General features: G+C 40.5%; 1 protein-coding gene across 3 annotated transcripts in view; it reads right to left on the bottom strand.

The window, feature by feature from the left end:
* The window catches only part of CDH4 (cadherin 4), a 535,396-nt gene that overhangs the window by 483,862 nt on the left and 28,962 nt on the right, over positions 1 to 22,572 (bottom strand). The window contains exon 1 of one of the 3 annotated variants that reach the window (XM_064167489.1): positions 13,229 to 13,282. The exons of the other annotated variants lie outside the window; for them this stretch is intronic. Within the exon in view, the coding sequence (XP_064023559.1) occupies positions 13,229 to 13,259 (31 nt within the window). The 5' untranslated portion in view covers positions 13,260 to 13,282. Of the gene's footprint in view, positions 1 to 13,228; positions 13,283 to 22,572 lie in introns of those variants that run through there. 3 annotated transcript variants of the gene reach the window in all.

The following is a 22,572-nucleotide window of genomic DNA, read 5'->3' as shown; positions in this document are numbered from 1 at the left end:
AGAGCAGAGGAAGAGAACCTCGCTCAATCTGCTAGATACACTCTTCTTAACGTACCTTAGGATTCTCTTGGCCACCAGGGCACACTGCTGTCCCATGGTTAACTTGTTAAACACCAAGACTCCCCCCCAGGGCCCTCTCCACAGGGCTGCTCTCCAGCAGATCACCTCCCAATCTGTACTGGTGCAGTGTATTACTCCTCCCTAGGTGCACGACTGAACTTAACCATGTTGAACTTCATCTGGTTCCTCTGTGCCCAGTTCTCAGTCTGTCTAGGTCTCACTGGATGGCCGCACAGCCTTCAGCTGTATCAGCCAAGCCTCCCAGTTTGGTGTCATCAGCAAACCTGCTGAGCAGGCACCTCACTACAACCATCTTTCAGGTAGTTTTTAGAAGAGAAGAGTTGCTCTCTCTTTGCTGAAGTGCTCTTTTGGTTTTTTTAAGCTTATCCAATTAAATCAATGCAAATATCCACAAAGCAAGACTGATCAGTTAAAGAAGCAGTTGAATTTCTTTTAAATTAACTTCAGAAAAAAAAAAAACAACTGCCAGATAGATTAGATACACTCCTCCATATAAATTAAACTTTGGTTAAACTGGTGGAATAATTCATCTTCAGTGTCAGGAAAATAGGAAAGGTGTCATATTTACATACTAACCCAAGTTCTGCAAAGTCCTGAACTAAGAATTTCTGTTGAACCTCTCTAGCTTCACACATAGTTAAGTTTCATGGTTGCTAACAATTTTAAACTCAAAATTTTCAAAGAGTTTATTGTTTTGCATAATTAAAAGAAGTATTACTTATAGCACCTTAGGGTAGATATGGTGATCCACAGACAATCAGATTTGCAGGAGATTATGGGTTCCAGCTGTCTGCCTTGCCTAGTAATCTCCCTAAGGTGCCATTTCCTTGTGATTCCAGTAATCACTTTTCATGAGTTTACATAAAAGGTGCTGTATATCATCAAATCAAACCAAGGTTATTGCTCTCTTCTTCTTATGCTGAATATGTAGATAATCCCAAAAGAAAGCCAGAATAAAATGTGTATTTTTACATGACAATTGACCTACTGGATTTCACTCAATACACAAAAACCAAGTGTCCAAATTGCCCATTAACAAATTGCCTTCAACATTACATATCAATCCATGTAAATATATTCACATTTTCAAGTCATACTCGTGCAGGATTGCTGACTTTTCAAGTTATACTGAGGCTGAACAATATGAAGCCACGACTTGTCATCATACTTCATCTTGCTACTTTAGCTCAGGAACAACCTCAGTCATCATGTTTATTAAAGCACAGATTGTCCTTGCATCCTGTTGAAAACTACGGGAGATTTGCCATGGCAAAAAATTCCCAGTGCCTTGTAAGACCTTTTAAAGGTTGAGTGCAAACTCAAGCATTTCCTATCTCTTCTCTGCATCTGACAGAAATAAACCTTGCACCACTTTTCCAAGGCACCAGAAGTAGTCTACAGCTCAGTTCATATGCTCATGAAAACAGCAGGACTGAACAAGAGATTTCACTGGACTGTTCACTCTGTTTTGCACTCAGCAGCAATAGAGCCACTGCCAGTTCACCAGAACTTAGTGTCCTTCCTAGAATTTGGATCAAGGAACTCATAGAATCTCCAGAAGCCAAAATCAACCTTTTTAAGCCATTTCCCACTTGTTCCAGCTGGAAAGCTGAATTTCAGTGAGGTTATGTTGATTTACAGTAGAAAGGAAACTGAAAATGAAGAAGATACCCCTGGGGTGATGCCCATGGAAGAAAATTGATTCTGGGCAGCAAAACCCAAGTTAAAAATACACCTCTTGTAGACAGGCCACGGCAAAATCAACAGCAAATTTCATCTCCCCAAACAGGAAAGCTGCACATACAGTAACAGTAGACCAGCTTGACTAAAGGGCTACTGTTGTTTCTTCAAACCAAGCCAATGACCCACCTGTCATTACTGAATTATTACTGCTGACCAGAAAACTCTGGCAGCTGTGCAGCTGGTGTGATGAGCTCATCTAAAGTTCTCTGTCAAGAGGTCATTTTTGGTTTAATTTATCCTAGTGACTCCATACAACAGACAGGGCAAGAGGATGGACTTTGCCTTGGACAACTGCAGATCAAACTGAACAGTAGGAGAGCTGAAACTGTTCACTGCCACTTCTGAGACTGAAAGTCCAGCAGCAGGGACGTCCATCCCAGACTGTGAACTTGTGAAATGCAAAAGAGAATTGGTAGCAAGATGTCTTCTCTCTCCTCTAGAGTAGAGCAAATAAAGGCATTTTAGTTTAATGCACCGTTATTCCACACCACGTTTCTTCTGACAGCCTAGAGTAGAAGCTTGAGTCAATACTCATAGAAGTCTATATTTTTTTCTCTGCCACACTGCCTCTGAAATACTGACCTTGGACCCAAACAAAGACAGCTGTGGCCCTTGGTTGCTGCATTTCTTCTACTTTAAACTTATTCAGCCCCTTGAATTTGCAGCACTGGATCCCAGCAGTGTGTGCTAGTTGGTTCAACTACTCACATCCTTACATATTTTAGTATTTTTCCCAATGATTTTTGCACAACAACATTTATCCCTTCATTTTAACCAATCCATACTGCATTTTGGCATTGGACAAAGCATCTCCTAATTACAACAGAGACCTTCTTTTGTGGAATAGTTTACTGCCACTACTCCATTAGCCTATGGCTTATGGAAAATAATTCACTGCTTCTACTCCTAATATCATCCTGCAGAATGTTGTGATTGCAGCTTTGCTTACTGCAAGGTTTCCTTCCTAATTTTTGGGGGAGGTTTTTTTGGTAGGAACTCAACAATCTGGCATTTTAAAGAAGACTGTTACAAATAGAAAACCTGCAATCTAATACAGAGATTGTCTTAAAGAATGGGAAGGAGATATAAAAATCAGAGAATTCTGTGGTCTGAACAGACTCTCACTGCTGAGATTAACACTAAATATATGGCCAGACAATGTGAAGAACCTGTGTTCACGAGGAGCACAGCAAGGAGACATTTCAAGAGAACACACTGTTATTTACAAGGAAGATCTATTAGTGTCTACAGTTTAATAATTAAACCTACATCTATTACCCTCCAATAAATCAATTTTTCAAGGAATCCTTGTAAAAACACCCTAACAGCATATATATATAGGTCCTTTCTATCAGAACAATCTTCTCCTAAGCCTACAGTTAGGATAAGGACCATCATTAATGCCTCCATACTGATGATATTAATGAAGCTATTGGCATCACTGCCTCATTTGTTACACATGAGCTAGGTGCTGAAGAGAAGCTCTCCAAAAGAAACTCTCTAGTGGCAGTTGCTCAGAGTTCAGCATGGACATCTTTATTAAGATTAAGCTACATGTCCCACGGTGAAGATGCCAGAGAAGCCAGCTACAGCAAAGTAGTAGCTGGTACACCAGAGGCAGTGCACCTGACACAGACAGGCAGAACAGTGAGAGTACAAAATGTGGCTTGGGAAATGTGCTTGGGGTTGGCAACAAAAGCAGACAACAAAAGAATCAGGTAACACGGGTTTTATAATCTCCTATCTTCTATCTATCTATTGCAGAATAAATAACAATGAGGAGTTCTGTTGCTGACTGTAACAGAGCCAAGGTTTCACTCACGATACCTAAGCAGACTAAAATACAGATTTTAATTGTTTTGGGGGTTTTCCCAGTCCCAAGTACTTAAGAATGAGCTATTCTCTTTATTTTTGACAAAGACAGCACACACAAATTGTGGAGGAACTTGAAATAGCTGTCTTAAATTGACAGATTACAGTAATTTTGTCACATAAATGTCTTCTCTGACAGTGACACAGGCCACATCCATCAGCAGCTCCTGAGAGGGCAGCCCAAGCACACAAAGCCCTACAGACCTGCCCAAGGACAGCAAGTGGGAGCTGCAGAGGATAAAAGCAGACACTGAGAGCATCAGTTCTAAATCCCAAACAAGGCTGACTCCAAAAATCCTATCATCCCTCCCTCCACTGCCCTGCTGAAATAAGGGCAAGAAGTTTTGAGACCAGCAGGCATGTTTCAGAGTCTTTTTAAAGACACTTGGAAAGCAGCAGGGGAAAAAAAAAAACCAACACAACAAATAAACAAATAAAACCACTCACCAGATTTGGTGTCAGTCTTTACTGTCAGTGCAACTAAAACTCTTCAAAATAACAAAAGCTCCACAAATGTTATTAGAGAAAATTTCACACTTTTTAATGGGTATTTACAGTTCGAAGCAGGCTTTTAATTACTTTTGCTATCTGCATCTGATGGCTCTGGGAAATGTTGAATTCAGATAGTAGACTATCAAGGACGGCTGGATGTAGTCCAATAAGAAACTGAGATCAGACTAGTTATATTAGCCATCTGTCCAAAATAAACACAAATCAGAACTACTTTTTAATATTCCTTCAACCCAATCTAAGTGAAAAAAAAAAAAGAACTTTATAAAAAGGCAGCAATTGTCATAAGGTAGGCTCGAAGGAAGTTTACATCCATCTGGTTTATAACGTATCTTAGTCTCAACAGTTCAAAGCTGTAACTACAAAGAAATGTCCTAGATGTGGCAGAAGGCAGCCACACAATAACAACCAGATTTCACTCTTCAAATTGTCATAAAAGTGAATTAATGAATTATATTTGTACTGGTTACTGTTCTAGTTAAATTATTACCAGGAGAGTGGATTTATAATGTGCTGGTTCCTGTTCTCATTACAATTCACTCTCACGAGAACTTACAATCAGAATTTTAATGCCTCCTTCATTCTGTGAAAGATAGCTGTAAAAATATATTCATTTGACCTTTTCAAACTTTGGTTATTTGCTTTGCTGCCTATTCTTATTTGCTCCTTTCCACATTTGCTCCTATCTGTAAGTTAGTGGAAAATGGAAGCATGTCAGGAAGTCAGAAGACTTTTCTGTTCGTTTTTTCCACCCAGGGTGAGGAGTACAATTTTATGACACTCCTTCAATACCCTGTGCAAGCCAAGCAAAGTCACTGCCTTAAGCAATCATTACACTTGAGTAACATTTCATCAACAGTAAAGGGACAGTGGGACCCTGAACATACAGGGAAACACAATAAACCCCATTCACAGTGCATGTAGCCAAGCAGCCCTTCCAACAGACAGTCCCAGAGGATGACCTAAATCAAACACCTATCCTGAGACAAAACTAATCCCTCTGGAGATTCCTCCCTCTCTGTACTGACTACAACAGGAGCCTTGAAGACTAACGTAGATTACAACATAAAGGCGGTTTTAATCCTTCTAATGGTCTTTGCCTGGGAAAACACACCAAGAAGCTGAGCTCCCAGGGACCTGGTATTAACCTGATACACTTCCATGCTGAGACAGACCCAACTACCTGTGCCTGAGGAGCTGGTGGGAAGCAACCAGTAAAGGCACAAAGGGATATTAGAGTACTAAAAGGAGTATTTTTTTCTCTTACTAGCAGCCCACAGGGACTACTCCCTCTCTGGAACTATGCACAGCCTTGCAATCATTACGCCAGCCCTCTGCCCACCGAAACATTGCTTGATGACTTCAACTGAATTCATCTTAATTTTACAGCATATAAAGAGGTAACCAGAAAGCAGATCTATCAGGCAGCAGAACTTGACCTTCATTTCATAACCAATACTGTACAGTCAATCTCACTGTTCTATCTGGCATCATGCTCCACATCTCTGCGGTAGCAGTGACAGGCTGAGGACCACCGATCCTGGACAACATTCAGATGCTAGCCTTCAGGCAAACTGCTGATCTGCATTCACAAGTTTTGAACAAACCAGAATGTGACACTAGATTTCAGACCTCTTTTTTTTTTTCACTGGGGTTATAACACTGAACAAAAAAGTATGTCACCTTTCAATCACTGCATTTTTAAATGCTCTTTAGCTAGGTGTGATTTTAATATGACATTGACTAAGCGAAACCCTAACTACATGTGTGCTGCCCAGGAAACAGGCTATAAAATTCAGCTGCTGTTCCATAGCAGATGCTGCAAACCAACAGGAGACGACACTTTAAACAGCATTAGGCCACACAGGACCAACAGCCCATTCAGGACCCTGAAGTAAACCTTGTACAAGTCATGTCCAGGAGAAAAAAAAAAAAGACAGACAAAACACATCACATAACTCTTATTCCTTGTGTGGTAGAGTTTTCAGACTTGATTCATCCCAGCCAATTCAAATCTTCTGTTCTCACAGCAGCTTCAGTCACAATTCCCCCTTTCACCTGCCTTGTGAGCAAAACCTTCTCCTGTACAGCTATCTGTGACTACAGATAAACACACATGAAAAGTAGTTGGGCAAAAATATACACACACACACTTCTCTAGGTCCTTGCTTCAATTTCAGAGGCTTAAACCAAAACTGTGATAGAATAACACTTAAAGCAGACAGTGATGTAGGAACCTGTGATTAACTGATTACACCACTGATGGATTTTGGTTCCTGAGTTGCTCAGGTACTCCTGAAGATTACACCCATAACACCTACCTCATCATTACATGAGTAAAAGTTGTTTTGAGCCAAACTTGACTGCGTTTCCCATCATATCCATCAGACTAGTGACAACAACAACAACAACATTCAACCCCAAACAAGGACAGCAGGTGAGACAGATACCTCCCTGTCTCCAGTGAATTACTGCTCAGAGGGCTTCAGAACCATAAGTCACAGCTCTTATACACAACACTACTCAGCAATCCAGCTCCTCTGGCTACAAGTTTAAGTAACTACACACACTACCTAAGAGAACTCATAAACTTCCTTCTCTATTGCAAAGCCTTCTCAAGCTTTTTTGTCTCAGAGACTTAGTGGGATCTGTGGCTAACTTATTTACTTCACATCAAATACACATGTCCTGCTTCTAAAGACACATTACCACGGTTTGGTGTCTTTTATGCAGCTACTGAAAAAAACCCAAACAATCTTGCAAGTTGAAGCTGCACTGTGCGGAGATGATGTTCCTGTTCCCGTGTTGCTGATCCGATGAAGGTACCAGTAGACACTGCTGTTATAGTAATGCTCTTGCAACCTTGAAATGTTAATTCCCAGAGACACCAGGGACTGGAGATGTCAGCGTGGCAATGTTTTTGGTTTCCACAGGGGATGGAGTGTGTTCACAGCCCTGCTCTTACAGCAACCCCTACAGTTTAGCGAACAGAGTGGAACTGATGCCTGTCTCCATAGAGACCTCCTGTCCTGCTTTCGAAAATGGAAAGAAAATGGGAACTATGACAACAGACAAACCTGTGGGATGAGGAGGCGTAAACAAGTCAGCAGGAAGCCCACAGTAGTACACTGGGGCCAAGCCTAGTGTTTTCCTTCTTATCAGCTATTAACATAAACAGATAACTAGAAGTACTGTTTGCATAGCTAGCAACACCAGAATGCACAGCACCATGGGGCTGAGCAACGAGACAGTATCTCGACACACGTCCGGATGCTGGGCATTCAGAACGACGAGGAAATACCTCGACTTGCCTCCTGTAAAGCCATTGGGCTGGCCTGGCAGTGATATTGCTGTGGCCTTGCCATCACACAGAGACCAAGGCAAACACTTCAGACACTATTAGACTTATCATGTCATCTTTATCCAAGCTCATTTTAGATAAGGAAGGTGATGCGATTAAAGACAGCCAATAAATAAAATCTTCATTTACTACAATTTCTTTGAGACAACTTAAACCAGTCTGCTGCTGCTGCTCTTCTAGCCAGATCTAGAGAGAAAACAACCTCTGCCTTCTCAGAGTTATTCCCATACACCTCGCTGGACTAAGAAAACTTTTCCACTTAAGGACAGAAAAATATTCCAGACTTTTTAACAGAAAAACATCCCTATCTAAAGAGCACCCTTGGCATTTGTAGAGCATTTTTCAAAAGCAATTTGCTTTAAGGATGATAAAGTCAGCTCTTCATTGTTTTATTAGAAAGCATCCAGAAGGTCATTACCTCTAGCACACAGGAATCCATCTCCTGCATAGCAGGAGAGATGGCAAAAAGCAGCTGTTTTAGCAAGTCCTGGAAGAATTAGAGCTTGTAATCAACTTGTGGTCAGTTGGTTTTGGGTTTTTTTGGCAGATACAGCCTGGATACATAGGCTCCAAACCCTAGTGCTGTATCAGTTTAAACCTAATTTCCCAAGTGGCAGTATAATAAGATTTTTTTCTTCTATGTGTAGTATTTGTTCAGCGACTCCTGATGTACATACCTATGCCCTTTTCCTACAGAGGGGAAAAATAAAACCCAAACCACCACAGACCATTGCCAGGATATGTTCTCTGGGTATGGCAGACACCTAAAATACAGGTCTTTGCATGAAAATAAAAAGCACCTTACTGGAAGCACTGGGCCCCTGCAAGACGAACAGTTTTTATGTTCTCTGTACTATCTCTACATAAATATCAGAGCTTGATATTTGCTCTTTAGATGTTTAGCTATTTTCCCAACTTCACTCAACGAATTCATTAGCATTTCACCAGCTCTTGTGTAGCAGGCACTCATCCTCCATTTAGAGGAGTGCCATTCTCTACCCAGCGTAACACTGCAAAAATCAAGTTGCATGGGCTTTGAAGTGGTGCATTGTCCAGAACTGTGCGTGCAGAAACATTCTGTACTCATTCCGTTGTCAGTAATTAAACTTGCTGTTCCCATCTGGGACACAATCTTCCCTGAGTTTGCAACAGAATCTCTTTGTCTGATTGCACTGCTAGATTGAGGTGATGTACTCCTCATTATTGTACACTGTAGACAAAAACAGAGACAGGAAGGGACCACAGCCAAGGAGGTCGCATTTGCATATAATAAACAATATATTGAATACATTACAGAGTTATCTAATCACATCCTGAGATACCCTTTTGGAGGTACATGCTACAGTGCAAGTAGCATTTTACAGATTCAGGGATGGGAGGTTCATTAACTGGTAAAATAAACACTATAATCAACTTTTCTAGTTGACCAGCAAAAGCAACAAGGCTAAATAATCTGCTACAATATACAGTACAGTTCCTCATTTTGAAGTCACTCCAAATGTTATTCCATTTTTAAAACTCCACATGTTCAGGTGAAGATATCCAAGAACTGCTTCCTGAATGCTTTCACCAAACAGACCTTCACATAGAGGAACACAGAACAGAGTTGGACTCATGGATGGGTATTTCCAGGTTGCTTCACAAGAGCAGCAGCAAGCCGCTTTATTTGATGGTTGCCCCACACAGCCATGCATGACTTTATCCACAAAATGCCACAATGAGATAAGGAAGCTTTACCATCTCTGCCACATGTGGAAGAATTGCACAAAACCTCCTGAGGTCATATGTGTAATTTATAGAGCTAAGAAATGGGGAGGTATAAGACCCCCACACAATAACAGCCTGTGAGGAGGTAATAGTGTGTAGCCAGGGATAGATACCACAATAAAAGAGGAACCCATTACATCAGATCCAAGCCATATCCCAGAATGCAAATCAACACAAATGGTAGATGATCCATGACACAGAATCATTTTTCATGGGTTTACAGATAAGGAGCTATTGAGGCAGAAAAAAACACAGCAGGAAAAATTATCTTTTTGAGAGAAGTACTTTCTGTTCCTGCAGATACTAGCAAGAGAGGCAGGGCGATGGAGACCAAGCATCTCTCCCTTTCCACCCTTTTCATATGTTATTAAAGTTCTTGTTTATAGGCATAATCATCAGACAGTTATCTAAAGGGCCTGAAAACTAGAAAATCAGCTGTAAGCACACTTCATTGTAAATATACTCAACCAAAAGGCTGTACACAGTTTCAGTCCTGTTTCAAAGTCTGTCAGAAGAGACTCTATAGATTGCAGTGGGCATTTGATCAATCCCCTTTCACATTGGTGAACAACTAGAGAAAATACTTAAATTAGTCTCATGTTTGTTTTCATTTGATACAAAGTTTATTTAGTGTCAAATACTGGAACCTGTCAGCGACATCACTGCCCTGCTCAATCATCACCAGCCTCTGAGATCCGCCTCTGGAGCCGAACTGTCCTTGTGGCAGTTTGGCAGAGCAGCAGCACTTAGCGGACAGGCTGCACATGGCGAGAACAGCCCCATGGAACCAGGCAGGTGCCTAGGCCCTCAGGCTGCAGAGGAGGATTTATGGTCTCAAAAGATGTTGCACTTCTCAATGAAAAAGTGAACTCTCACCACAAAAGCCAAAAATCTAACAGCCAAGATGCTGATGAGTTTATCTTTCCTCTTTTTGCCCTTCTTCCTACCACACACCAGCCAAAGACTTAGCCTCACTGAAAATAAAGAAGTGTTTTGTGACCACTGACTGTTTAGGAATAACTACCCAGCAGACACAAGTAGAACTGGACTGATGTCCTCCACAATCATCCCTACTGTCAGAATAGACGTGGCACTTGGTGCCATGGTCTAGCCTTGAGCTCTGTGGTAAAAGGTTGGACTTGATGATTTATGAGGTCTCTTCCAACTTTGGTGATACTGTGGTAATAGCCAAAAATAAAAATTACAAGAGAAACAATGATACAGAAGTTTGAAATAATCTGCACGAAAATTTTGTCAAGGTTGGGCTCAGGCTGCTCAAAGGGAAAGACACTATGGCTAATAAAAAAAAGTGGTAACTCTCTCAGATTTAAAGTTCTCATCTCATCATCTACAACTACCTGAAAGGAGGTTTTAGGTCTCTTCTCCCAGGCAACCAGAAACAGAACAAGTTGTGCCAGGGGAGGTTGAGGCTGGATGTTAGGAGGAAGTTGTTGGCAGAGAGAGTGATTGGCATTGGAATGGGCTGCCCAGGGAGGTGGTGGAGTTGCCATCCCTGGGGGTGTTCAAGAAAAGACCAGATGAGGCACTTAATGCCATGGTCTAGTTGATTGGACAGGGCTGGCTGCTAGGTTGGACTGGATGAGCTTAGAGATCTCTTCCAAGCTGGTTGATTCTATGATTTTATCTTTTAAAATATTTATACACAAACCAGGTGCATGCCTGTATGATCTGTGATATGTGGCATGACACAAAATTTGGGGTCAGCTAGCAGGTGAGAAACTTCAAAATACTTTTCTAATTCACATTGGCAAGGGATTTTTCACTCCCCAGCACATCTAATGATACTGAAACCTATTACAGGTCAATGCAAGCACTTTAAACATCTTAAGGGGCATGAGACTTGTGTACCATGGAGGAGACCAGAATGATGCAATTGCTTCTGTTAATGAGTGGTCCATCTCCAATAGCCAAGCCTTGTCTTATGTGATTTATGCCTGTTGATCTGTGATTAACCACCATCACCACAGCAAGATTTACTGCAGTTCATACTGTAATTGGAAGTAAATCGACTGCTTATCATAACAAAACAAAAAAAACCACAGCACTAAAAAAGCTGTAATAGCAAGTATGGTATAGACTACATTTCCTCAGAGCTTTAGTGAGCCACATGTGTTTGTCTCATCAATCAGAACTGTATTTTCATGTCAATCAATCACCACATTAATGGGCTGCTCCATTTTCCATTGTAAACATGTATTTACTTTGTAGAGATGCTTATAGAAGGTGGGAATCAGCACTTATCATTTCAAAGGATGCTTCTCCTTGAAGAATTAAGAATGTCAATATTTATCTAATGATGAATTAAAAAAAGAACCTGCAGTAAATGTCCTCTGTGGTAGGGAGATGGAACAAGCAGCACCTGGCTTCTGATGGCTTGGCTCACACCACCACTTCTCTTGTGCACAAAAGGCTTCAGTCAGGAGCACCATTACATGACTCTGGTGTTTGCACAAGATGATGCACACCACAAACACCCTCAATCTACCCAGGATAATTTTCTGTTCTCACTCTTTGTATCTAATTTTCTTCAGTCAGATTAGCTTCAGGTTGTAAGTTCATGCCATATGGCCTCCCCATAAATATCCCCACTCTTTTTGTTCAACATACTTGTACGCCAAAGAAGTACAACACAGGCTTATGTGAGCAAATGGTGGAAAGCCTGCTTGCCTTCCTTAAAAAGCCAAGACTATTTATAATTACCAGTAAATACATCAACAGTGTGCAACTGACAAGTTGCTATCTGGCAGCAATCAAAGTGCAGTACCAACAGCTGAATATCCAGAATAAATAAACACATTTTATGAAGTTCATACAGAAAGACCTTAGGACACACTCCTTTGTATAAATGCACAATGTGCTGGTTTTTGTTTTTTTACATCTCTGTAGACAATAGAGGACACAAAGAGGGCTGAAAGCTTGGACACAATGACTGCTAACATACACATGCAGCAAATTCTCAACATCAAGACAGCATGTGTGCAAGGGCAGCTTTAGCTAACACCTCAGCAAGTTACAAAGGTTTTACGTGACTATTTACTTTCCAATTCAACAATCCTTGAGTAGTTACAGCACAGCAACAGCTCCTTCATCATATGCTACCTAAGCCTTCCCCCCTAAGATACACTCCAATTTCCCAGAGTAACACAACTTTTTGTGTGCTTCACAGTGGTGGAAGCACTGAATACTCACATTTACAGCATCTTCTGTTTGGTACTGGCACTCTCACAGTAAATGCTGCTTCAGGGGAGTATACACCTACCACACCCCATACAGCTGAACATACACCATCTTCACCAAAAGAGAAAACAAATGCTTTCCAAATCTTATCAATGCATATAAATATCAAAAGGGTGGAGAACAGGAGGATGAAACTGTGCTCTTTCCAGTGGTGCCCAGCGATAGGGCATGGGGGAATGGGTACAAGCTAGAATACAAGAGGCTTCCTCCACTTGAATGTAAGGAAAAAGTTCACTTTCAGGGTACTGGAGAACTGGACCAGGCTGCCCAGAGTGTGGTGTCTCCTTCATTGGAGACTTTCAAAATCCACCTGTGCAATCTGATCTAGGCATACCTGCTAGCCAACCTCTACCACTCTATGATTCTGTAACACCATGCCCCTTTGCAAATTACTTCCAAAACTCAGTTTACAGATCTGTGATATTCCTCACAGGTCACATGCTGCAGGTCAGGACCAGCTGAAGCTGAGTTTAAGATGTCATACCCATGAAAGGGAAAGCAAAGCCACATGCTAAGCACCCAAGCACTTCCTCACAGAAAATGGACATCCTAGAAGTATGCTAAGCATCTCACCCTTAAGAAACACCAAGGAAATTAGCAAAACTTTGAGTTGAAACTGCTGTATGATGTACTCACCTCTTGGAGAGCTACAGCCCCTGTGAAGCATCCAGACTAGTCTCCTCAACTTTCCACAGCAGGCACTCATTCCCCACACCCACTGGCCTCCTTAAAAACAAGTAACCACACCTGCACTTAAGTGGCAGCAGCTACCTTCAATTCCCACAGCTGCTCCAACTTTGAGATGATGGTAGTTCCAGGTGCCCATTTTAACCTTTTAATAACATGTTCTTCCATTCTTATGGTATATAAACATGAAACATGTCTCAATTTGGAGGAACAGGAAGCTCATCCACGTGGGAAACATCAGTATCTTGTTATAATGGGCTTTTAATTAAGCAGACATTGCACAGCACACGGTATAATAAATGCTGCTCATGCTTCCCCTACAAATGCCCCATCCTGGCACAACATATCACAAAATCAACTGAGACAATAACAGTTTTATTGTATTCTCAGACTCATGAACAATAACAGACCCCAAAGCTCTTACTGACCAGTAGATGGCAATCTTCAGATATAGCAAAAGTCTGTCCACAGCAAATGCAAAATTTGATTTAAATCAGTATTAAAAAGAAATAAAAATCCATTAAAGGGCTGAAATTGCTCAGAAGTTATCCTGAATCACTCAAGTTCCATCTTATAAAAGAGAGAGGATAAAGAATGGTTATCATTAGGTTGGTTTCATTTTTCATCCTAAAAATTCAGATTTATTTTTTTTTTTCAACCAAGATTTTTTAAAAAGAGCAATATGGAGACATACATTAACCTGAAAGCTGAATCTTTTCTTCCTGGACAAGTGAAGTATTTGAGAGTTTCACCAAACTTCTTGTCTAAGGCTTCCATGAAAGTCCCTCATGTAGCCATAAAAGCATGGCTAGCTTGACTTAAGCAGGTGTGGCCCACAGCTGTGTAACTCGCTTCATAAGGAAAGAGGCTATGGGAGGGCTACACTGATGGAAATGAGAGATGTGTGAATATTCTGTTGCTCTTAGAAGTAAAACTGTGTAGTGACATTTAAGAGTCAACTGCCATCTCCGTCTCCTCACATGTGCTCAAAGTGTCATCTGATACGGAAAGGAGTTCACCAGTCTAGATTTACTTTCTGTTCTTCAGAAAAGCTGCACTTGAAATTCTGCTTAGTGTTGGTTCTTGATTTTTTTAAGACCTCAGGACATTGTGTAACACAATCACACTTATAAGAGCAGAAGAAACCCAATAACACTTTCAATATCCGTGCTGATCTTAGCCCAGTGTGCAACCACGGGAGTGCTGCAACACATACGCTACTCTGCTGTGCCTGCTGCTAAAAGAACACTACTGCACATACAGCAAGTAGCTTTTGCTGATTTGACATCATAGCTTTAAAAGTATTTGTAAGATGGCAGTTAAAAATTAAATATTTTTACACTGCCAAATTTAAACACAAGACTTGGATGAGATCTATTCCAAAACAACTCCTCCCACATTCACACAAAGCACTTCTACACACTCAAGCCTAATTATATTGCTTTATTTTCACATTCCTCTCCTAGTTAAACCAGCCCCATTTTATTCAGATGTGGAACTCCACTCTCATTCAGGAACATTATTTCTCTTGTAGTCATAGAACTGAAATCAGAATCAAGTCCAATCAAATGTCAATGCAGTTCTCAGGAACAGTTAAACTGACCATCAGGTCTGAAGGCCTCTTCAATTAACTCTAGAATGAATGAATACCATTATTGACCATCAGGTCTGAAGGCCTCTTCAATTAACTCCAGAAAGATTTCAGCTTCTTTGAGAAGTCCAAATGCAGCCACCATATCTCCACAGGAACCACCATGTCCTACATCAGCTCTTAGCAACACCTGCTCCACCAAAGGGAAAATGAGTTCCAGCTGCAGGATCATACTGTGAGGAGGAATCAGACCCAAAATTGTGTTTGTAAAAGGAGTTGCAAATTCACTGCCTGTGCTCTGCATAGCTCAGACACAAAAACCCTCCAAACTGCTACCAGAACTCTCCGAAGGGAAATCGGCCCCCAGAGAACAGAAGTGGGACAGTTTATGAGCTTTCAAGAGAGTGACAGAAATGGAAGCTAAAACAAAATCCATAACAGCTGGAGCAATTTTCTTGGAATTAAAATTAAAAAGCCTGACAGTGTCATAAAAATAAAAGATCTCAGAAAAAAAAAACGATGCAAAGGATGTTATTAAAGTAAGGTTCATGAAGTTTGAGAATAATTACAGATAATGTGTATTTATTACTCCTATAAGATCAATCTGTGGCAGAGATTTTCATATCTGAAGCCAAATGTACAGATACTTATCATATCTGTAGTTATCTTTGCTCTCAACTCCCACTCATCTCCCTAGCGACACATTTACTCTTTCCATTTGTGATGTATCAATATTCTGCATTGTTATTTATTTCAGTTTCTTCTCTGTGAGGGGAAAAAAAATAAAGGAAGAAGCTTATTTTAATCTTTGATAACAGCCCCTACAGTTCTGAAAGGGCCTAAATCCAAGGAGTAAAAGCCTACATCCAGATTGTCACACTGGGCTACCTACATAATGGCTGATCCATTTTAAGATCAGAGAATAAAATCCTAGAGTTAAAGACAGACCTCTAAATACTCAGTGTCTTCTACAGCCAGAGAAAAGAGCAGATTTTCTGTTCTTTTGAGGACACCTATTCCAGTACAGAGCAGGGCAAATTAAGACTTCTGAAGCTGAAATCCTGGACACCTCTGACAGGGCTCAACATTCACATTAAATAAAGGTTATAGCTAGATTGCAATTTATTGAAGTCATAGGATCAGCGTTAGACACAGAAAAGGACTCAACCATGCACCCACTGATGACTCTAAATAGGAACAGGCTGAGCAGCAGGCATGGAGCAAAATGTTGTGTCAATACTGCACCTACCTTGCATGGACAGAGACAGGAGTGCTTTTGGTAGAGGGTTGCCATAACGCTCTCCAGATCTCTGTGAACAGAGGTCAACTGATTTTGCCTTCTCCATCCTCCTTCTCCCACTCAAAATGCACTCCTCGTGCTGCTCACCTAGTCCTCCAGCACGGATGGCTGACGCTGCACAGTCCATCTGCAGTTTGCCATGCAAGAGCTGTGCAATGGAGGCACACCACATATTCTGTAGCAGGACAGCCTGCCATGAGAGCTCACTCTCCACGACCAGCATCTCCTTTGCTTATAGACAACACCATCAGGCATCACTGCCTGGGTATCATTTCCTCCCACAGCTCTAGCCCCAGCTGTTCTGCGTGGGGAAATCATTTGTGAGCCACCCTTTGCAGCCCTGGGTAGACACTGTTGGTTTTGCAAGAATTAACTCTTGCAATCTGGGCATCTTTATTCAATTCTTAAAAGAGAACACAAAAAGCCTATTTTCAATCCTCAAACTGCTGTTTACCTCATTAAATAGTACAGAAGGCATCACTAAAAATCCCAACATGTAGAGGAAAGAAAACCACCACACATGTATTTCTGTAAATAGACTCCCTATCACTGTGACAGATATGTAACTTCAGGATACTTGGTTGCTTTAAAAAAGATCCCCAAACAAACAGGATTTACTTTGATAGCATTTGAGCATCCTTTTCCTACAGTATGAAAAAGTTTCTAGGCACAACTGTGCAACAGGACAGCAAAAGAACAGCTATCCTCTCAGGCAAAGCATGCCAAAGTCAAAAGTCACTTTTCATTCTTGCATTCTCCATTTATCTTGAGTGGCCCAGTCACCAATGTTTCCAGTAAAAAGCACAATAGAGGTGAGTAGTAAGGAAAAAATGGGATTTGGGTTTTTTTGAAGTTACATATGGCAGTAATCCTACACTCTGGTCTAGCTTTTCAAATACAACTTTTTTTAGTTAAAGGGAAAAATAGATTTAAAAATGAAGTAGCCAGGCAGCCAAAACCTCCCTTGTCTCTCTGGCTAAGATTAGCACCTTGATTTCCCTTGAAAAAGTTAACATCACCTCCCCAAACACGGTAAGAAATTTCACTACTTCGATTCATCAGAACATTTTCTTTTTATCATTACCTAATTCTAAAAGTTAACTTGATCAAAACATACCACTGAAATATGTACAGGCTGCCTCTCTGCCTTGTACCAATTAGCCCACACTACTACAACACCTTTTGAACATTTCCAAGAGAAACATCACCATCTTAAATACCCTCAGTCATTTGAAACTACTCCTATTTCCACATCCTGCAGTGGTACCTAAGATCATTAGAAGTGAATAATTAAAGAGAAGGAAATCCATTGCAGTTTGAAACTTTGAAAATTAAAACCAACTAAGAATCTGACCTGGAGCTTAACTAGCAGATCCCACAGTGTTGTCCCCAGCCCTGTGAAACTCTGCCCGGTGGCAATTTGTCAGCAGCCCTGCTCTCTCTGGAAATACACCCAGCATGACATCTATTCCATTATAGAGAAAAGAAGGGAAGTCAGTATTCTTGGACACCATCAAATAACCAAATCTTCAGCCTTTTCAATGACTGCTTCCAAAATATAGGGGCTGCTCTGCTAAATGCTGACACATATTTTACTTTGCTTCTTTAAATCAACAGGTATGCTACCAATGGTTGAATCTTTCGTGGACAATAGAAGGAAAACAATGAAGAAGGGAAAAGGGGGGGGGGGGGGGGGGGGGAAGTCCTTTCCTATTTCTGAAAAATTTTCAGAAGAATTATTCTTGAGGAATTAATGGAAAGAAACTATTTTTTATACACAGCATTAAGTGATTAAAAGCTTGTTCATCACTTTGCTTAGTTTAATTTTAGAAAGGCCTACTTGCAGATTCTTTGAAATGCATAATTAATTGATAGCAGCGTGGTTGCATCAGCAGAGGAGTGAATGATAGATGTGAAGTGGTTTTTCCACTAAAAAAATACCACTGGCACAGGTAACCATTACAACATCCAATCCACTCTGCCCTCCAAGGCGCTGTTTGATCTGCACATCTGATTGCACAATCATCCATAAATACCAGTTGCATTAAAATTCTTACTGGTTTGCAACTCACTGTCACTCCAGCAAGATTTTTTTTTTTCTTTTTTTTGTCAATTGGATCTGACAGAAAAATTAAAATAATCCTCTTTTACCTCCACATTATCCTTTAAGTACTTAAGTTTTAATTATATCTCAAGTCTACCTGAAGACGTTTCGGGCAACTTCCAATAATGTGCATAAGCAGTTGAATACAGTGTAAAAGTGCATGTAATTTCCAAGTCCCCAGTTGTTAATGAAATCCCAAACATTCAGATTTTAATTGAACTAGATAAAGATTAAGAAGCTTAGCAGCAGCTGGCATTGCGAATTAGTTCTCAGCAGATTTTTATGTTGTACTCTAAATCATTGCTTTTGTAATCTTCCTAAATTGTCCTTTATCTTGCTAATGCAGATATGATTCTCAGAAAGCATTAGGCTTCCACTGTTCCCATTGCCTGTAAAATCTTGAACTGTAAAATCTTAATAGTCTTTTTTAATAACTATTATGATCTATATGTATAATGTGCATTCAATAAAACCTTACTGTAATTGGAAGAAAAGTTTTTAGGGTTTTTGTGTGGCCTGTTTTACAGATTAGATTTCTTAAACAACATAAACTCTTGGAGTTACTTTAAGACCTATTTAGAGCTGTCTGGCATCAGATAAAAAAAAAGAGTTCTAGAACCAGAAGGCTCTAGAGGCTTGCCGCTGAGGATGCTCATGAGGAAGTTTCCTTCTCCTCCTGGTTCAGAGAGCATCCACATAAACACAGTTATGCTGCTTAAATGCCTGACATCACATCAGCAGTCCAATATTATTTTGCTTGCAAGAACTTTCCAAGACTCAGGAGAGTATTCAGATGAACACCAGTGCTGATTAGTTGTCTCTTTCTCCATATCCTCTCCTTTCAGCCCCAGCCCTGCACCAAGGACCCTGGACACAGGTTCTATCTGCACAATCCAGACTCTAAATGCTGCAGTGAAGGTCTATATTCAAAACAGCCATGACAAATGTTCTCTCAGGACTTGTTCATGGCTTCTAACAGCTCATAAGAGTGCTACAAGTGCAATTACTACCTGCATAGCAAAAGGACCTATATTTATGTGTCTCAGTTGAGGGTGCACTTTTTTTATTCACATGCATTTCAATAAAACTGGAGTTCCAGTTTTTGTGGGAGAGGAAAAATAACAACAACAAATTATGACTACTAACAAAAATCAAAAAGCAAGAAACACTTCAGTCCATTTTTCTCCTTCAGTAATTTTTCCAGCTAACTGGTATTGGTCTTTCAAGTCTGTTGGTAAATGACCAACTAATGCAGTTACATATGCACTGAAGAAGAAAATTATAAAGAGATAATACAGCCAACTGGCATTGAAGTTTTGAACAGAATGGAATTTTAACAGTTCCACAAAGGTCTTCCAATATTAAGAATCTTGGCTGCCCCAATTCTTCTCCTAATAAAGGAAACTTTTGGCAGAATAACAAACACGAGTGTCAGAAGAGAGGAAATATCTTCACTTGCACATCTTGATTTCTTTTTTTTTTTATTTTGTAATTAAAAACTCTGGTGGTGTCCAGAGTTAACTGAGGGTGCTGCCCCAGCTCCTTCCCACCTGCATTTTCCTCTCTTTACCTCATTCATTGAGCTACAAGGTAACATTGACACCAGCTGCCAAGCAGTCGGCATGCTCCAGTGCTGAGACGGCTGTGTTTCAGTGATGAATAAAGTGATCATTAGTCTATACCTCTCTTCAAAGAATTATGTTTGGTTCAGCAAGCTCTGAGATGTTTGAATGAGAGATGCTCTAAGAAGTGCTAAGCAATTTTCTCTCCCTCAAACTAAAATGAAGCTGCTAGCTTTTCATGTCTCTTTAGGCCCCTCATTACTTGCCATTTCCCCTTAGCAATCTTCTCATTCCAAATACTGACATTCTGGCAGCCCAGTTATTTTCAGAAACTATTATCTAAGTTTGAGATTGGGAATTTTTTTGCTAGGTATTTTTCCAAGCAAGCATTTTGCTACCTAAACTTCAGCAAACTCACAGGCAGATTCAGAGCCACAACTCTATTTTTTTTTCTTCTCCCATAATACAAGGAGTTAACTTGACAAGGCTGACTTCTCATTTATGCCATTTTCCAAAGTACAGCACTAGTTGCAAAAGTGACTTTGATAGTTTAGCTTCAATTTTCTAAGCTGTTTGCCAAATCTTGACTTTTTTTTTTTTTTTTGTAGCATTAAATAACACTTTCTTTGGATGTTCCAAGTCCACGTAGGGTTTTTCGATGCCTGTGCTGATGCTAAGGTGCCCTAATTTGAGCTTTCACTGAAAAGCCTGTTAGAGCTCTCATAAGAACAATGGAACTCAGTGCCCAAATTGCTTCCAAGGCTGGAGGGTTTCTCTTGCTTCAAGATAACCCATCAATAATGACTTGGATTCACTTATTTAAGATGAAAATATCAGTTATGCAAAACAACTGGCAGCAAAAGGAACTCTGTTGTGGATTCTTGGAAATATTAAGGTTGGAAAAGACCTTTAAGATCAAGTCAAAGCACTAACCAAACATCACTATGACCACCAAAACACTTCGGGGCACGGTTTAATGGCCATGGCAGTATTCAGTCAAAGGCTGAACTTGATCTTAGAGGTCCTTCCCAACTGAAACAATCCTGTGGTTCCATTCTAGGTCCCAAACTGCCATATCTATGCATTTTTTTAAACACCCCCAGGAATGGTGACTCTACCACCTCCCTGTGCAGTTTGTTCCAATATCTGACCACTATTTCAGTAAAGAATTTTTTTCCTAGTATCCAAAACCCAAATGTCCTCTGGAGAAACTTGAGGCTATTTCCTCTTGGCCTATCACCAGATACTTGGAAATATACTCAGCTGCTACACCGAAGTGCAGCCTCAGTTGCAGCCTCCTGTGCCTCCAGCCTTAGATTTCTTTAAAACCTACCAATGCACTGTTAGAACAGTGAAATCTGTAATATTTCATTCAGAACAAAAATGAAACATTTCATTTTCCTAAACATACAAAAAGGTTGTGCAAGATGAATCATTCAACAAAATGTTTGTCTTACTGCATGGAAATAGGGAGGGTGGGAACTGCAAACAAATTACCATTATTTGGACTCTTGTTAACAGACTAGTGAGCCTTATAATTAGTAAAATAATCACTTTAAGACAAATATACTAAATAAAATAATGGATCTTCAGCACTGCTCTGCATAATAATGCTAGCAATTTATGCTCTATTAAACAGCTTATTGCTTTATCAAAGTTTGGAATTCTGAACCTCAGAAACCTTCTCCACTGACCAGGGGATTCTTTCCTGATTCAAGAGACACACCAATGCAAAGATCTTCCACTGAGCTGCCATAGAGCTTTAAGACCTGTTTGTGGAGATGTTGATTATACAGGACAATTGATCAATAAAATTCATGTATTTCAATCCTTTCCTTCTAGTGCTCCCCCACTTTCCTAATTGATTTCTCTGCTGGCTAATCACCAGCCCAGATGCTCACTGACTTGAAAATGACTGACCAGCACTAGAAGGCATCATGGCCATGTCAAATGGGCAAAATTGATTGAAAAGGGCTAGGCAAGGTATTTTTCTGATACATAACCACCAGTGTAACTACTTCTGTTACTCAAATCATAAGGTAAAGAATGTTCCATCAGACGACTGCCAGTTAGTGGAACAGCCTATTCAAGTGCAGCTTGTGTTGGAAATTCTTCACAAAGTTTCACATTTAGGTGTCTCAATGTGTTGTCTTACATGAATAAAAACAAAACTACAAAAAAGGAGAGAAGGCAAAACAAGAAATAAAACCCACTAATGACCTGAGGCAGGGAAGATCTGCACCAGCCCAAGCACTTCAGAAGAGAGCTTGGGCAGCAAGCCCAGGCTGAAGTGAAGAAGCTGCTGTTTTCATCACTACCATGCAAACGTGTAAAGATACTCCAAGATAAAAATTCATCATGTACCAGGCTTACTCTGGAGCATGGCAAGAAACGTCCAGTGGCAACTGCACATTAAAGGGCCATAACCCCTTCAGAGGAATTTACTAATGAAAATTATTTCATCTAAGGGCTCTTAAGCCTAAGTAGAAATCACAGACTGCAGCAAGTCTCCATAGAGAAGCAGGAAATTTCATTTTCAAATGCTGCATAAGGTTGAAAGACACATAAGCAAGACAGGCCCCTACTGTGGGGTCTCAGAGAATCACAGAATCAGACAAGGTTAGAAGGGACCACAAGGATCATCTAGTTCCAATCCCCCTGCCATGCCCAGGGACACCCTACCATAGAGCAGGCTGCCCATAGCCTCATCTAGCCTGGCCTTAAACACCTCCAGGG

Source organism: Pogoniulus pusillus, chromosome 29 (assembly GCF_015220805.1).
Source record: "Pogoniulus pusillus isolate bPogPus1 chromosome 29, bPogPus1.pri, whole genome shotgun sequence".
Classification (NCBI taxonomy): domain Eukaryota; kingdom Metazoa; phylum Chordata; class Aves; order Piciformes; family Lybiidae; genus Pogoniulus; species Pogoniulus pusillus.
The sequence above is the reverse complement of the archived record's forward strand: the minus strand, read 5'-3'. Positions and strand labels throughout refer to the sequence as shown.